This window comes from Elaeis guineensis, chromosome 1, assembly GCF_000442705.2.
Source record: "Elaeis guineensis isolate ETL-2024a chromosome 1, EG11, whole genome shotgun sequence".
NCBI lineage: Eukaryota > Viridiplantae > Streptophyta > Magnoliopsida > Arecales > Arecaceae > Elaeis > Elaeis guineensis.
Genome location: NC_025993.2, coordinates 108,462,016 through 108,475,184, shown reverse-complemented (window position 1 = coordinate 108,475,184; position 13,169 = coordinate 108,462,016). Strand labels below are relative to the sequence as shown.

Sequence of the window (13,169 nt, the reverse complement as noted above, 5' to 3'; positions counted from 1 at the left end):
ATTTATTTTTAATTAAAATTATTTTTATATCTTTATATTCTTTAAAAAATTATAATATTATATTATCATAGTGTAGTATTTCTTTACAATAAGATAGTATTACATTATATTACTGTAGTATTCGTCTATAATAATATAGTATTATTTTATTTTATTAATTCAATATTTCTTTACAATAAGACAGTATTACATTATATTGGTGTAGTATTTTTTATAATAATATAGTATTATTTTATTATATTATATTAATACAATATTTTTTTATAATAAAATAATATTATATTATCATAGTGTAGTATTACTTTATAACAATGCAGTATTACTTTATAATAATATAGTATAACTTTATAATAGTGTAGTATTACTTTATAATAGTATAGTATTATTTTATAATAGTGTAGTATTATTTTATAACTCTAAGAGCAATTGAGTCATTTCATTTCATTTTGATAGCTGCTTTTAAGATATGTTTCAAATGAGAATGATGTTTTACTTGAGACTTAAATGGATAACTACTTTTAAATTTAAACTAAATTGAATATTTTTTATTAATTTATTTAAAAAAAATTAATTTTGATTTTAATTTTAAGATTCAAACCAAAAAGAACTGGCCTGATATATATTTAAAATATATAAAAAAAATTTATATTTAGATTTTGTCTAATCTATTTAGACCACTTTATTAAACATGTACAATATGAAATTTTTATACTTAAATTTAATCTAGTTTATTTAATCCAATTTATTAGACATAAATCCAATAAATTGAATCAAATAGAATTAATTTTTTTTGGATCATTTGTAAAAAAAATTATAGGTTTAATTTTGATTTTAATTTTAAAAATTAATTTAATTGAAACGAATTTTGAATTTTTCTCCAAACCAATATAACCGTACATAAAAGGCCGGAGGACGGAAAGGAGATACGCTCACCAATCTTTGCACCGCATGCGGGATAGCTGGCACCCAGACCGGAGCTCTGGAGGCAGTTTTTCTTGTGACGGTCCAACTTTACTTAACCGTTATGCCAATTACATTGTCCTTTCCCACATGCTGCTCTTTTTCTCTCCTTTCATGCCACTTTTCCTGGTACTTTTGCTGGCATGGCCAGCCTCAGGCAGCTTCCCAAGGGTGCAAACTGTGTCGAACTGGACTACCAACCCATGCAATCGTACTAAACTTATCAATTATCTTGGTAGAGGTTAAGAAAAGAGGAAGATTTTTTTTTAGTTTTCAGAAACAGGTACCTAAGTTTTTCAGATTTCTTATTGGAGGATGTGATTTTTAATTTACAAAAATAAAATGTAATTTTTTCTTAAAAATTTACATCTCTTTTTTTTAATTTTATAAAGAACTGATTTAGATATTAAAAAACCTGCTGTCAGATAACCCCTCAGCACTAAGATTTTTTTATTTTATTTTTGATCTTCTTGCACGATCCAATTTACGGAATAGATGAGAATCGGATGTCGGTGTGCACTACTAAAATTATCAATTATCTCGATAGAGATAGGTGAAAGGGAGAGTTTTTTTTTTTTTTTTTCAAAGATAGATGCGTAAATTTTTCAAATTTGTTATTGGAGGATGCAATTTCTAATTTACAAAAATAAAACCATAATTTTTTTTCAGGACAGTTTTATCATTGCTTACGTGGCAAGCTATATCAACGTTTATTATTATGATTGAAGCTTGTACCATCCTTTTATAAAAAGATTCATAGGTTTTTTTTTTTTTTTTTTCAAATGGCATCCGCCATCATTCACAAAGGCAGAAGTAAGGTCAAACAATGATGTCTCGTTTTTTTTTTTATGTTTAATGGTTTAAACGGTCCTCTCCGCCGTGGACACCGTCGGAGCCAAGAAGGGCGTGAAGAAAGGCGGTATGGTAACGTCCGGGAAACAAACCGTTTCCTATGGCTTCGTGGAATCGTGGCGTGGCGGACGTTGGGGTGGGACCCTTGTGACCTGTCATCCAGCGACGGGCGGCGATTTCCGACCGTTAGATAGTCTTTTATTTTTTTGGTAAGAATTAGATAGTCCCTTTTTGTTTTTGTTTTTTTTTGGTGGAAACATGGCCCGGATCGCTTGCATAAAGTTCGGGAAAATGCTTGAGGGAGCTTGTTTCATTCACATGATTTTTTTTTTTTTTTTAAATCCTGCTAAAGCTGGTATGGCAAGTTAGCAATCAACCTAATTTCATGAGTGACAAATCCCCTCTTACAATCAATAAAACAAATTCCCTCCCATCATATGGTTGGGAGATTTTATTACATTTGTGCAAGAGGAGTCGCATAATAATACTAATGGGAGATTTTATTACATGCATGCAAGAGAAGTCGTAACCATACTAATAGGGGATAGGGAGTGTTTGGTTTATAATTGAAATCGAAATCGAAGTGGAAGGAAATTGGAATTGAAGTGGTCAAATCTTTTAAAGCATTTGGTTCATGATCGGAATCGAAATTGAAATAAAACTTTGAATCCTTAAGGAAGAGTAGGAATTGAATTTTAGATAAATTGGAGGACCATTTTCATTCCTCTCTGAAATCAGAATTAGAATAGGACTTCTTCTAATTAAATGATTGAAATAAGAGTCATCCATTCTCGTTCCAATTTTAGACTCTTAACTCCCCTAATCTAACACCCCATAATATTCTGCATTCATGATCATATACATTTAGATGAAGAATTTTGATAGACAACAAAAGGATTAAGATGATTGTTGGTATGCCTCAAATGTAATTTTTGCTGATGTTATTTGGAGTGATCAGTAGCAGCTTGCCGACTATGGTGCTATAAAGTAATTAGGAACTTCTCCAATAGGCAATAATTGCAGCACGGTCTATGATTGTGAAAGTTAAGCCTCACGACATTCACACTTGTGGGTGCTCCCCGAGTAGTTTTCCTTTTTTTTTTTTTTTTTTAGGTAAAATGGTCACCGAGTAGTTGAGACGTATGTTTGTCTCACTCGCCAACAGGCACCAACCCTATAAGTAACGCTTGGGGAATCTCCATGTATGCTTTCTCATGCGCCCTTATTACTGCTCTTGTTCTTCTTTATTTTCTCATATCTTCATTGTTTTCTTAAAATCTTTAGTTTACTTAGGCATCAGAGGACATCTTGCTGGACAAACTCCAGAACTCTTTCGGTGTAGAGTACTTTCTTTCTTGATTTCATGTCGGACAATTTGCGTCTTTCTTCAAGCACAACCACTGCCGGCTCTTACCAGCTCATCTCTTAAGACAGGAGCTCAGCCAATCATTTGCCTACACTACAATTTGTGATAGCATAGGAAAGTTATTATAATACTTAATTTGCTTTGACTTCATCAAAATTATTCTTTTTGAAACTGAAGCATTCTGATGAGATTATCGAAGGCTCAAAAGATTTGTCAAGTGTTGTTTATTTTTGAGGAGTTACAACTAGTTTATTGGAGTTAGTGAAATCTCTTTTATTGATATAAAAGACCTTGGTTCCATATCACCTTCACTTAAATTTTCAACCAGGTGTATATCCCTTTAAGTTCTCTAAAAAACAAAAAAAAAAAAAAACATTTGCGAATCAATGAGGCAATGCCTCAATCATACCATTTTTAATAAGCCGGAGCCTGGCACGGTCTTTTGAAGGAATTATCATGCCTTGCCTGTGGGGTGACATCTCCTTGATTTCATGCAACATGTAGGACATGTTTAATATTATATAAATGATTCCTTTTCAAAAAATTAAGAAAAGATTTATATGAATGATCTATGGCTGTAAAGATCAAGCACAATGATTAATATGTGGGCTTTAATTAGGGTGGATGGTAACGGTGGTGGTGACAAAATGGTCATAAAGCGAATCCCAACTGTTGCAATGTTGGAATTACTGGAATCCAACACAAAAGCTCTTAACACTGTCCATATTCTCCACACATCTGTGTATCTTCATATTTGTCTGCTTATACCACCAATAATAATAGAATTTTGAGCACGGATCCTCTACAATGCACTTCATGATGTGGTGCATAGTGCTCACTATCTATTGCATGATGAACAGTTGCATGAGATTGTGCATTGTACTGTGTACGCTGTGCGTAGTCATATGCAATAATCTATTATGTAATAGACAGTGTGCGGAATGCACTGCAGTGCATCACGGGTACCACAGAGCATCCGCTTTTGAATTTTAGCCATTGGAGATTCTGCTCTCCATCAACTGCAAACAAAGTCAGGCAAAAGTTTGCTTGCTCAAGTTTGTCAAAAACAATTGTGCATGGACACTTCCCCAATAATTAGAGATGGCATAGATACATTAATAAAACGTCACTTCTTGGATCCTTGTTTCGGATACTATTAAGGACTGTTTAGATGTTTGATATGTCATACCCGCCAGCTTCCAACCCAAATTTTTTGAGCTGTCCGTACACCCATGTTTGATTTGTCCCAAGGCTTTGGAAATTATGTCTTTGTTTTAGGAGTTTATGAGAACTTGTGAGATTTGAGGGTTTTTGTAATTGGAGTTTTCTTCTCTTTGTACTTCTCTACTATTGGGAAACTTTTTCTAATCCTCTCTTTGTAGGCCAAACAACATAAACCTCTATGTTGCATCAAAAACATGAACCTCTATGTTCTCCATTCTACCATGCGCATGCTGGCACTAATGACTGGAGTTCCTCCTTGGAGAAAAAGGTTGGACTTTATCCATCACGTAGGAACGTTAATAATTATAGGAGTTTCTGCACAAAGATTCATCTTGTATAGGGTTCTTTATTTGATACATAGACATCATTATCGATATTAGGAGCTTTTGTATAGCCATCATTAAAGTTCATTATTTAATAGAGGCCAAAAATTTAGTTATCGCAGCATTTTGTTTGTTATACCCTTTTATATTATTATACTGCATTTCGACAATAATTGGAAAAGGAGAAAACCCATGCTCCATACATATTGGTTATATGCTAATTATTGCTAAAACTCAAGCATATTGCAAATGATTTCAAAATTATAGCTCAAAATTGATTAAATCTAAATGAAAAGCAAATACGAATGTTATGGAAATTATACAAGAAGAACGAGTCCAATAATTCCTTGATATCTTATAATCTCTTTACCTTTTACTTAACTCCTCTAAAATATTTTCATGTATTATCATCCATCAAGATGAATCTGTACTATTTCATCATTAAACTTATATTTTTTCCCCTCTTCTTCGATTCATGATTCATCAAGAAAGGAAGAATTGCGCAGAATAAACCCAAACGCAAATCAAGGGCACCTACTGCATGGTTCTGCAGGGAGAAATTTTGGAATCTTGGAAACTTGCGTTGGCCCAAATGGACATTGAAGTGGATCACGGAGCCAAGCCTAGAAAACTCACGGCCCATTTAATCCTTTCCGCGAATTAGCTCATCTTAAAAACTAAGCCACCATGGTGCACGTTGGCGGAGGGTTCCCTCGAACACTAATCAGCGCACGTGCCGGGATCCCTAGTACGAGTACTATAACTCGTAACACCGCCGCCGCTGCCGCCGCCGCTGCTGCGATCTCTGCCTCAACGGTCGGAGCGCCGCCTTAGGACCGCAACGAAGAAGAGGCATCGCCGGCATGGAAGACATCGAAGACGTGGTGGCCACCGGAGCTCCACCGGGGCTCCGCCTCCCCCTCACCGCGGTCGGCATGAAGCCCAAAAAGAAGCCCAGGGCTCGCCTTACCCGCGACCCCCTATCCAACCCTCAGATCCCGGGGACGCAGGTCTCTCTCTCTCTCTCTCTCTCCCTCCCTCCCTCCCTCCCTCCCCCTTTGTGTTGATGCATCTCTTTGATCTTTATGCAGACTATATATATGAAGACCTTCGGATGCTCTCATAACCAGGCAAGCCATTCTTAATCTATCCATAGAGATTTCTTTTTTTTGTTTTTCTCCTTTACATGTTGTTCTTCTCTTAGATTTGGGTAGGATAATTGTGAAACCGAATAGGTTAGTAGGTAAAATGTGGATTTGGTTCTACGCTGATTAAGTGCTTTTGAAGTGTTTGGTTAATTTCCGATCATAGTTATCAGTGGTAGAAGTAATTCTTTGTATATGGTTGGGCAGCAAGAGCAGAGAATGAATGATTTGAGATAACTTAAGCAGTGGTCTTATATTCAATAGTGAAAAGAGGCACACAATGCATGAGACTGAAAGTGTAAATTCTTAAACTGGCAGTTGGACTCGATATCACATTCATACTTTCCATAACCTGTTAATTACTTGCTGAAAGTTTAAGTTATTGAAGAAAGATGCAAGGGCATTGATGAAAATCATGTTGCGCACTATAGACAATTAATATCTGACAGTCTGGAAGAAGCCATGCATCTTTTTTGTCACTGAAAGCTGAGAAATTTAAACTGTATTTTGATGAATTTATGTATTGACAGCGTGCATAAGTTTTTGGAGTGAATCCTCAATTTCATCTCTATCCGTCCTTAATCTTCCTTGCTTTCCTCCTTTTGAACTCAAGTAGTTTGGTTTCACAACAGTTCTGATATATTGCTCTACACATTCTGCTTCGTATCCTTCGTGTACATTTCCTTCTCTTCCATAAGACACATCTGATTTTCATATTCAACTTACTTCTTTTTCCTACGAAATTTCTTTTTTCTGTCAATTCACTGTATTTACCTTCCATTCATGCAAGTCTGATTGGGGGCAATAAGAAAAGTTTTTATCTATCATGCATGAGATTCAATCATCATGATTGTTTTCTTTGGATCTATTGACTGGGCATTGGAAGTACCTTAAGCTGAATAAAACAATGTTCATTGTACAACAAATATAAAATAAAATTTGATCTGAGATTTAAATTGCTTATCATCTTGCATATTTGCTCCACAGAGCGACAGTGAATACATGGCTGGTCAGCTCTCGGCATTTGGGTATGCAGTGACTGATGAACCTGAGGAGGCAGACTTATGGCTAATAAATACGTACTGCTCCCTTCTTGTTTTTCCATTTCATTATGCTTTTTTCTTTTTTTTAATCCATTTTCCATTCGCAAGGAAGTGCCTTACTTTCTATTATTCTTTCAGATAGTTCACAGGATTTTACTTCTCCATATGCAAATTTGAATGGTATTCCCATATCATGGATCAACATTTGCTGTTCAAGTATTAGGTTGTCTTATATTTCCTAAAATTGGTGATGCCTAAGTTGAAAGCTCTTCACAGTTTTGCTGCCCTATTAGGCAAATTCATCTTGAAATTCTAGGTTGACACCTGATCCATGTTGCATCTGCCATTTATACCGTTGCAGCACCCATCATAGACCATAACATACGACTGCACCATTTTCTTCTTTTTTTCTTTTCTTTTTATCCTTCTCCTTTCCCTGTGGGATTGGATATGCACGCATAAATGCATCATTGAATTTACAAATCTTTATGTTTCAAATGCTTCAATTATATTCTGGTACAGATGCACAGTGAAGTCTCCTAGTCAATCTGCCATGACAACTCTCATATCAAAATGTCAAAGCGCAAAGAAGCCACTTGTGGTGGCAGGATGTGTACCTCAGGGAAGTAGAGATCTGAAGGAACTTGAAGGGGTCAGTGTAATCGGGGTGCAGCAGATAGATCGTGTTGTTGAAGTAGTAGAGGAGACACTGAAAGGGCATGAAGTCCGCCTATTAAGCCGGAAAACATTGCCTGCATTAGACCTTCCTAAGGTACACATTACAAATTACACCTACAACATTTTAATTCAAAACCATTTGCAGAATAAACTTGGCTTTGCCAATCTTGCTGCAATGCAGTTTCACCCTTTGATGTCCTAACACATCTTGGGCTTTTTTGTTTTCTTATAATTCCATTTTTTGGTCCCATATGGTTTTCTCTTTTTACTTTGTGTTTTTGAACAGGTTAGGAAGAACAGATTTATTGAGATACTTCCGATTAATGTTGGTTGTCTAGGTGCTTGCACTTATTGCAAGACAAAGCATGCCCGTGGTCATCTAGGGAGCTATACAGTGAATAGCCTTGTAAGTTTGTTGCCCTGATCCATGGTTATCTATTTGAAATCTGGAATACCTTTTTTTTTCTTTTGAGTAAATCTGGAATATCATTTCATACCCATCACTGGTGCAGGTTGAGCGCGTAAAAATGGTTGTATCTGAAGGAGTTAAAGAGATATGGTTGAGCAGTGAAGATACCGGTGCTTATGGTAAGCTGATCATGTGCTTTTTTATTGATTATGTATTTCTGCCAAGGTACCAAGGATCTTAACCCAAGCTGTTTCAGCTAAAAAAGTAATAAAAGTCAAAAAAAGATAAAGGAATTATGCTATCTTAAAAAGTAAAATATTCACATGTTGCTGTGTGATGACAATCTAATAAAAGTCAATTACATTGTCATGAAATTCATTCTCAAGAATGAATAAATTTGATACAAAAATTAACTTTTCTTCTAAATTTGGCCGGACAAGTCAGGTTAGCTTGAAACTCCAGAATTAGCCTCTGTCTTAGATTGGTGCCAGCAAAACCCAAAAGTTTTAGTTCCAGTTCTGCAGGTTCAGCTAAAACTTAAAAGTATGCTGTCAAATATATCTCTGGCTACTGTGCTGAATCTGAATTATACCATCTCTTATTTGTGGAATGCTAGCTATAAGAACCTGTGCTTGGAATCAGTATTGTATCACATTTCTTTAGTGGCCTGTAGCAGCTATCCAGATTGTAGCCCAAAGCAAGGTTTCCATCATCTAAAGAAAAGTTCGTGTTTTTGAATATTTATTCAACTTAGAGAGAGCGCCTTTTTTGCCAATCATAGTTGATTTTATAAAAAAGGGGCAGAGTTTTATTCTCCAGGTACTCTTTGTTTTTAATTGTCCTTGATAAGTTCTCTCTCTGTGCCCCCTAACCATGCTTATAAATTTGTGAATTAAAATATTAACAATTACAATTCTTCTTCTTCCATATATTGTTGTTGTTGTTGTTGTTTTTGTTATAGGAATAACTTGCTTATGGCTGAAACTCTCAAAATTATTGCAGGTCGGGATATTGGAATGAATCTTCCAGTTTTACTAAATTCCATTGTTGCGGAACTTCCTCCTGATAGAAGCACCATGCTTCGCATTGGCATGACTAATCCTCCTTTTATACTGGAACATTTGAAAGAGATAGCGAATGTATTGCGCCACCCTTGTGTGTACTCATTTCTGCATGTACCTGTGCAGTCTGGGAGCGACTCTGTCCTGGCTGTAAGTTTTGATATATAGATTTTTTATACTATTGTTGCTCATAACCTTCCAATCAATGGTCATGTGTAAATGTAAACAAGTCCTCCTTGTTTCCTGCATTTTAATTACTGAAGCAGTATAACAAGTTATTGAGGAGCCTGATTTTAGTCAAATATAGACCTGACAAGTGTGTGCTGGCATTATGTCAGGCAATGAATCGTGAGTACACAGTGAGCGAGTTTAGAACAGTGGTGGACACTCTAATCGAACTTGTACCTGGGATGCAAATTGCCACTGATATTATATGTGGATTCCCTGGTAATGAGCAAACTGTACTTTATGTATCCTCCTGCTGCTTCTAATGAATCTTTTATACTGACCATTAAGCTTCCACTATTGGCTGCATGTATTTTTCTCTGCTGAACTGCAAAATACATTGTTATTTTGAACTTGAATTTTTTCTCTTAAACATTAAAGATGTGCCTTAAAATCATTCAAATAATGCTCGTGAGAGTATCTGCTCTGAGCAAAATCTAGATGGTCTTGTATAGTTAATAGCATATGAAGATGATGAAGGAATGGCACATAAAGTCTCATCCCCTGTGTTTTCTAGGTGAAACTGATGAAGATTTTGCACAAACTGTCAGTCTGATAAAGGAGTACCAATTCCCTCAAGTTCATATTTCTCAATTTTATCCTAGACCTGGTATGTTTCCTTGTTTTCTTATTAACGCTTCAAATAACAGTTCTGTCATTGATCAGTGTTGTAGCATTATTTTTCTATATCAGCGTATACAATAGGATTTTAATAGTAGAAAATTGATAATGTTCGGAAGCATCATTATCACTTACCAGAGCTTATTTTTCCGACTTTAGTAGTTGAAACACTTTCTTGAGCATGCAACACCAAAACTCGTATTCCTACCTGCACCAGAGCAAATTTCCTTGTAAATGGAAAATCTTCTATTCCTGCAATATTCTAGCCAAATCAACCTCAATTCAATTACGACGACACGTTTTGCTGCTTTTTGTTTGCAACTCCATGTATCATTGGCTATTAAAATTTATTTTTTCTGGCATACTAACTCATAAAATTAGGCCCTGGATAAATGGATACGTGCTACAGCATGGTACTAAACACAAGTATGCCTGTTGTGCACTTCCATTCCCTAAATGAGTATTGCCTACCCACTCTCATCCCCACACTGTGAAGTTGAAGATCCTTGCTACCAGGTTTTTCTTTGTCATGCCAACTTGTTTCATGCAACAAACGAAGACTTTGCAATCTCGAAATGGCACGATGTTTGTTATCTGGCAACAGTGTTTGTGGTTGTGCTCATGAGGCTGTTGTAATAGAGGCCTAGCTTAAGGGAGCCTTCAGCCAAACTAATTAATGTGCTATTTTTTACTTTCAATTCTAAACCCAAACTGCTGATGGTTGCATTTGGTTCTTGTTATGTGTTCACAAACATGACACAACTGTTTAATCTTGCTGTTCAAGGGACTCCTGCTGCAAGGATGAAGAAAGTTCCAAGCGTTGTAGTGAAGAAGCGTAGTCGTGAATTGACTAATGTATTTGAATCTTTTTCCCCCTACAAAGGAATGGAAGGTCGAGTTGAGAGGATTTGGATTACTGAAATTGCCACTGATGGAATTCATTTGGTAAGGAAGTTATCCTGTTCCTTCTTTCTAATGTATGTCATTTTGTGTTTCTGTTCCTTTATTTTTGAGTTTATTCAATGTAAAGTTAGGCAAACCAAAAATCAACACCCAGAGTGCCCCCTCATTAACAGAAAAGGCTACTTAGAGGGTCTAAAAATCAACAGTCCTTGAAGTTTACTTTTTCATCATTTGAGACCTCTGATGCAGTTTTAACTTGCCCTTTTACCTGGATTTTCTCCTCTTACTGCAGGTTGGCCATACTAAGGGATATATCCAGGTGCTTATAATTGCTCCAGAGGGTATGCTAGGTACCTCAACAGATGTAAAGATTACATCTGTGGGAAGGTGGTCCGTTTTTGGTGAAGTGATTGAGACTCCTTCAGCTCAGGTAAAAGAAAATACATACCAAGGGAACATTACCTTGGAAGCTTTTCCTTGTCCTGGTTCATGCGACAAGGAGCCAGAGCCCTGCCAATGTGCCGTGCAGGATATGGGGCAGCAGATCAGCGATTGTGGTCCTGATGAATCTCCTGTTGCCATTGTTATAAACAGCTCAACCACAAGAATTCAAGTAGGAAGAAATTTTATTAGTTCAGTTCAGTCTGTGCTGCTGAAGAAGAGAAGGCAACAAGGGTCGATGAGGATGAATGATGTGAATGCAAATAAATTCCCGGAGAACCGGGAGACAAGAAGAATGAGTGCTAAATTATCTACCATGGATTGGATTTTGCTGGGTGGGATGATTGTCAGCTTTCTAACAACCGTAGGTCTGCTAATATTGCTTTCATCTAGGATGTTGTCATCCTGACAAAGAAACTGTAATTGTGTTTTTGTATTTTTCCACTGATGCAATTAGGTGTGGAAGTGGTATGGATAATATCCGTCCGGATTCGTTTTCATATTCAAATTAATTCGAATATGGATAGAAATTTGATGATCCGATTAATATTCATATCCGTATTTATACCTATCAAAGAAAAATGGATATATTCGATATGAATATAGACAAACAAATATTAGATCTATATTCAAATATTAAAATTTATTTATAATTTTATACAATTTTATGTAGTATATATTAATTTTTAAAATATATATATAATCATATAAATATGTTATTAATTTGATTTATCATCAATTTAGTAATATTTTAAATTTTACGATTATGAAATTTAATTATTCAATTTATATCTCTAATCATATTTATATTTTCAGTATTCGAATTGTATCCATGTCTATTTAAAATAGATATAGATGTAAATTTTTTCAGCTAAATAATATTCATATATTCATATCTGATTCCGTTTCACCTTTATATGCAATAAATATATAATAATTTATAATACATCAAGTTTTCCAACTTTTTTTCTAGTCATGGCATGCGTGTGTATTTCTATTAGAGTTGTTTCCAAGACCCGTTCATAAAGCTGATATCAAGGTTCCGGGACATACGTGATTGAGTAATGGTTATGGTTCGGTCATTATGCATTAGGATTGTAATTGAGATGGGAGATTAATCAACACTTGGTATTCAAATTCGAACTCCACTCAAATATCAATTAAGTCATATTGAAATTCCAGTTTGAACTTGAATTTGAGCCTTAATCATTAATTAAGATAAAATAAAATATCATTATATATATAATTAGGTTTGTGAACCTCTGAGTCAAATTGAGTGCAGTAATAACCTGAGATGCGCTTGAGCAACCCATAAGCTGCTGAGCTTCTTTGCATCCCCTTTGTGCACCAAATTGAGTTTCAAGCCCCAGGTTAATTTTTGCTCGCTAAATTGAGCCACGCTAGTGCTTTCTATCATGCACATCAATATTGAAGTCCTTGCGCTCAAACCTCTTGGGAAATTAAACTATGGAAAGCGGAAGATAAAAGAGGTAACAGAAGAAAAAGAGAAGTGCTGGTGCAGAATAAAAAGGTAGTGCTAGCATAATTCAGAAAGCTCACAAAATCACTCTGTCCTAAAATTGCAAAATTCGTGCAGGAAAATTTGCGTGCATCCTTCCAAACTTCTCCAACAAGGATCCAACAAGATTTAGCATCTCTACAGCTCCATTCGAACCAACAGCTGTTAGTTCGGCTGGTTGCTACCTTCCTCTCCAGAGCTCAATCCTAAAATGCATGGATTGAACGTATTAAAAGAACCACAGATTGACAAATTCTATAAGAACGCAATATGCCAATACTGAGCTTTTACACATTAAAACTTCAAAACAAAACCATCAAATTCATGCTTCATTATGATCAGTACACAAGCATGTCAAGAGGGCAGAATTCTTTTACCCTTTGCTACAAGGCAGACAAA

General features: G+C 35.6%; 1 protein-coding gene across 1 annotated transcript; it reads left to right on the top strand.

Annotated features, from left to right (window-relative positions):
* Positions 1 to 5,439: 5,439 nt before the first annotated feature.
* On the top strand, positions 5,440 to 11,791 carry LOC105038413 (uncharacterized). Its single transcript, XM_010914223.4, has 11 exons — positions 5,440 to 5,735; positions 5,817 to 5,855; positions 6,858 to 6,949; positions 7,436 to 7,685; positions 7,878 to 7,997; positions 8,104 to 8,179; positions 9,003 to 9,211; positions 9,400 to 9,508; positions 9,804 to 9,896; positions 10,692 to 10,852; positions 11,103 to 11,791. The coding sequence occupies exons 1-11, from the start codon at positions 5,589 to 5,591 to the stop codon at positions 11,658 to 11,660; spliced, it is 1,854 nt and encodes a 617-aa protein (XP_010912525.1). The 5' UTR covers positions 5,440 to 5,588; the 3' UTR covers positions 11,661 to 11,791.
* Positions 11,792 to 13,169: the final 1,378 nt, after the last annotated feature.